The sequence below is a fragment of the Benincasa hispida genome, chromosome 3 (assembly GCF_027475165.1).
Source record: "Benincasa hispida cultivar pf3 chromosome 3, pf3_genome.v1.1, whole genome shotgun sequence".
Classification (NCBI taxonomy): domain Eukaryota; kingdom Viridiplantae; phylum Streptophyta; class Magnoliopsida; order Cucurbitales; family Cucurbitaceae; genus Benincasa; species Benincasa hispida.
Window position 1 is genome coordinate 8,237,492 of NC_143480.1, and position 4,722 is coordinate 8,242,213.

General features: G+C 40.5%; 1 protein-coding gene across 1 annotated transcript; it reads right to left on the minus strand.

Moving 5' to 3' along the window:
• Nucleotides 1-212: 212 nt before the first annotated feature.
• Nucleotides 213-4,063, minus strand: LOC120074703 (Tetratricopeptide repeat (TPR)-like superfamily protein). The gene is made up of 5 exons (XM_039027919.2): nucleotides 2,585-4,063; nucleotides 1,691-2,004; nucleotides 1,490-1,601; nucleotides 636-770; nucleotides 213-526 (listed from the first exon to the last, which is right to left on the minus strand). The coding sequence occupies exons 1-5, from the start codon at nucleotides 3,743-3,745 to the stop codon at nucleotides 395-397; spliced, it is 1,854 nt and encodes a 617-aa protein (XP_038883847.1). The 5' UTR covers nucleotides 3,746-4,063; the 3' UTR covers nucleotides 213-394.
• Between the last annotated feature and the right edge of the window lie 659 nt (nucleotides 4,064-4,722).

A 4,722-nucleotide genomic window follows, 5' to 3' on the forward strand; every position in this document is an offset into this window, starting at 1 on the left:
AAAATTATTTAAGGAATTTATCACTGTACAAATGATTTCATGAATATTTTTAGGTCAATTATTCCTCTAAATTCCCTTGAGGTTCCCAACCCGCCTTAGAACTGAGAAGAATAAAGAAAACACCCTTCATAGTTATTCTGCATCAAACCAGTAGATAAGTTTTCAGAGAATGGCAGTGGCAGTGCATATTTAAAGAGGAAGTTGAATGCATATTAATGAAGAAAATGGCTTCCCTTCCTTTTTCCAATATATTAATCACCTCAGTTCATTTTTTTTAAATGAATAAATTGGAGTTCCATCCCAAGACAGCCGCTGCCATTAATATACACAAACATGATAACCTATCTTTACAACCAAAAAACAAGAGCCCGTCTGAAGCTGAGATTGCTGCAGATTAACAAGTCGTAGGCCTGCTACTCCACACGTACTTATGTTGCTGATTTTGGCATTGTACATGACATGAACTTGCCTTATCTCTCAGCTCTTGAAATGCCCTCATTGTTTCTACATCAAACCCTCCAGCGAACTGCACATTAACAAGTTAAAGAACTTAACCACACACAATCATAGATAGAGAACTTGGAATAACCACTTGCTGCTTATGTCAATTACAGGGGTCACCCTCCAAACATTACCTGATGCACACGGAAGGCAAATCTAACGCCTTGGACAATCAGCTCTTCTTCTTCAGGTCCACCACCGACTGTTTCAAGCTCCGCGGATACTCTTTTCATGTACTTCATTGCTAATTTTACAGAGACAAGCTTGATCTGTGACACATTAATTGAAGCACACAATTGCCTCGGATCAGGAATATATCAACTGAGTAACTATTACCACGTGAACTTATTAAACACCAACACCCAACTTGGCGCCTAGGGGACCATACAATATTTTGAAGGCAAAACGATTTGTCCTTTTTAAATAATGCACTGCTTGAGAGATAGGATTCTTGGAGCTTCTTCCAAGGGTTTATATTTGAGTTATGAAGTGAACGAATATTAACAAACAAATCCCAGTGTGTTCATTCTAAAGAAACTTATAAAAAGTATCAAATTTGCAGCAAACAAGGAGAATCTGATTCTCTTGTTAGCCTATAACTTAAAAAGAGCCATAAAGCGGACAAGAAGATGTAGTTTAGAAATCTGGGAATTCCCATGTGCGCGTGCAGGCAAAAGGCAGAGGAAAATAAGGCTAAATCAAAACATCCTTTTTGTCATCTTCTTAACCATTCTCCATATTTATATTACATTGCTCTAAGACTTTGTCAGAGTTATTTCCCTGTCTCTCCAGAGCGGATCCATTAAAAGGGACCACCTGAGAGACACACCTAAATGGAACAACTTAATTATTTTAATAATTGTTGCATTTCAAGTCAAGGAAATAATTATTAAATCAGCAGTCTTCTCTTCTTGGATTCCTTCCCCCACCCGCCGAACTAAGCTAGAATTAAACTATATTTGTTAAATTGGTCAGAGATGGAATTTACCTGACACACAATTCCACTATCAAGCATCCATTCCACTGGAATTTGAAATGCTTTGTATCTCTTAGTGGCAGATTCGCGCATTCTAGACAAATTGTATACGCCATGTTCCAACCTGATGCATCAAGAACAGAAACTAAGAAATGTAACTAAATGCAAAGGAGAAAATCAATTAGAATTAGGCACATGGAAAATCTTGAATACTTTTCAAGCAATGCTTGCATCTTCTTGAGAGCGGATCCGCAGGGCTGACGGGCATCACCACGAAACGATGAGGCTTCGGATTCCAGCTTCTTTAAATCGCAATAGCCAAATGCAGCCTCACGCAGAGCGTCGGCCTTTTGCTCCGGCCACTGGAAGTGTTTAAGCACGGCTCTTTCATCTACTAGAAATGAGAGCTCGTCATCCAACCATTTGACAAATGGTACAACGTCCTCAATGTCAGTAAATGAAGCATTTTCGACTTCTTTTATCAAGAACCTTATGAAATCCCCCTGAGTCTCTACATCTGTCTTTATCTGCAAGTAACATGGGAGATTGATCGTGAGAATCATAATAAAATCAAAACCCCAAGAGAATAATAATTAAAGTTAATTAAAGTAACTTTTCTTATTAGCGTTGGATTTGATATTAAAGCAATCCATCATCAAGAGTTTGATATCTTCCACTCAAAATCAACCTTTATTTGGCTTCAAAGAAAATTTATTCTCTATGATTACCTTTTATGCTTTGTTGAGTTTAGCTTTTTTTTTTTTTTTTTTGAAAAACAAGAGTGGGAAGGGGAAGGGTAATTTTGAATTACTCAACCTCCAAAAAGCGATGAATTGAGTAAACATTTCAACTTGCCAAAATATTTAGAGGAAAAAAGAAAAAAAGGGATATGCCAAAAGGACAGTTTTGAATCAGAAGGGCGACCCAATCAAAGGAAGCAATATTCCGATTTTGACAATAAAATCCAAAGAAAACCAATAGGGGCACCTAATAAAAACAATTATGGACCAGTCAATTCTCACTGACAAAAAGCTCAGCCTAGTGGCATAATTGTAAATTATAGGACTGGAAAAAATTAAGGGACAGAGTACGTGACCGGTGACTTACAGCGAGTAAGTGAGCGGACCGGTTCTCAATCTCTCCGATCATGTCGCGAGCATTGGCGGTTGACGGCGGGTCAGTAACGCTGGAGCCAGAATCTCGCCGGGAATCCCTCCGCATTAATGAATGATAGAACTCCACAACCTCCGGTATTCGCCGCACCTTCGTCGGCATCGGCCTCTTACCCTTGGGAGGCGGTGGAGGGGGAGGAGGTGCGGATTTCGAAGGTGGCGGAGGAGGCGGCGGCATTGGCTTGGTCGGGACAGGGGGTGGAGCTGGGATTGCTTTCTCTAAGTCACCGGAAGAGCCAGTTGATGAGGAGGAAGTATTGGCAGAAGAAGAAGAAGATGAAGAAGGTTTCGGAGGAGGTTTTGGAACCCTAGGTATTCGTGATTTTATGTTAGAGAGAGTAGGCTCAGCGAGTTCTTCCGAGTTACATCGTGAGTGTCTCGGTCTCTCGGTTTCAACTTCTTCTTTCTTTGCCTCTGGATGTTCAAACTTATGATTGTCTTGGTTAACAACAGCCTCCGAACATTTGGTTGTTCTTTTCAAGTTCCTGATTAGGTTAGACTTTCCCGAGACCTCCATTAATCCCTGGAACCTCTGCGACGCCGAAAGCTCATCGTTCTCCAAAATAAGTTCCATTCTGCTTCGATCCAACGCCATTTTCTTCAGCTCCGCAATTTCACATTCCATTGCCTTTATTCTCTCTTGACTCTCTCTCCTCTCCTCCTCAACACTCTGTTTAACTTCCTCCACTTCAACTCTCAACCGCTCATTCTCCGCCTCCAAGAACAGTATCCGCTTAGACGCTCTTTCAATCTCGGCATCTTTCGTAGAGATCTCGTTCTCAAGCACGGGCACAATGGCGACAGATTCCTTCAACAGCTTGTGCTCCAATAGGTCAGTCTTCAGTCGCGCCTCTCTGTCTCGCAACTCCTCAACCATACGAAGGAGCTCCGTGACGTCAGGCGGTCGAGGCTGAACCTGAGCAGAAGAGCGAGGGAAATAGACACCAAACGAGCGGGAGAAGACTGTTTTCTGAGAAACCTTACCGGAGCTCGGAGAAGGCTGCGCCGGCGTCGATGGCTTCGGTGAGCTCTCTACTTTTCTACTCGCCGGAGACTTCTGCAACCCCATTGCGACCTTCACCTTCCCAGCCACCATGTCTAAACTCTCTCTTTCTTCCTCGCGTGGCTCTGCGTCTCTATGTGCTTGGAGGTAAGGTCGGGAGTGAGTTTTTACAGCTCTCCAATTTTTCAATCTACTTTAGAGTGTGAACGAAACGTCCTTGTCTTCGTCTCATCTGAGAGAGAAAAAGCGAGAAACAGAGATAAAGGATGTTGGAGTTTGTGAAAATTAAAATTAAATTCCAGAATGAATAATTTTTTTTCTTTTTAAAAAATAATAATAATAATAACAGAGAACGTTTGATTGTGAAGGGAAGAGAAGAGACGGAGGGCAGTGGCGTCGATCACGAGGAACGGTCGTATTTTCTTGGATCTAATTTAAAAAATGAAAACAATGGAAAATATAAGGAAATAAGAAAATAAAATAAATATATCGCCTCGAGTATGAATATCTAGGTACTCGCTTTCTAGCGCAGACAAGTATACGCGTGATGGAAGGGCAAGGAATCAAGCCGTGAAAACAAGATCTACGTGAGTTGTTGGAGTTGAGCGCGCGTGGGATTTGAACGTCGAACAGCTACCGAAGTAATAAAAAGTTCACAGGGTAGAAAGCCCTTCCAACGGTCAGCTCAATAATTTTACAACGAATTTCTCGCGATATTTCGCGACACTTTACTGTTTTCCTTCTCCCATGTGTTTGTTTGACAATTGTTTTTATAATATTTCTGCCTCCTTCTTCTTGTTAAAGTTATTAAATAAATAAATCCTGGTTCTTTCTCATTGCCCCCAGCTACCATGTAGTTATTTATTTCTTTAGTTGCCTCAAATTCATGGAAGAAATTTATTTTTTTTTTCCTTCTTTCTAAAACATTTGAAGTATGTCAAGAATCACTACAAGATTTATGCTTTTAATTTTAGCACATGGTAAAATAAATACATTTCAGAATTCATGAAATTGTTTCTCCTTGATATTTTAGCTTACAAGTGAAAATTATTTATTTGTATTTGATAGAA

Bases quoted from the DNA above. Each gene is read 5' to 3' on its own strand.
- LOC120074703 (XM_039027919.2), bottom strand. From the start codon at position 3,745: ATGGTGGCTGGGAAGGTGAAGGTCGCAATGGGGTTGCAGAAGTCTCCG. The intron at 771-1,489 runs GTAAATTCCATC...AATGTGTCACAG, and splicing joins ATAGTGGAATTGTGTGTCAG to ATCAAGCTTGTCTCTGTAAA. The intron at 527-635 runs GTAATGTTTGGA...GTTAATGTGCAG, and splicing joins TTGCCTTCCGTGTGCATCAG to TTCGCTGGAGGGTTTGATGT.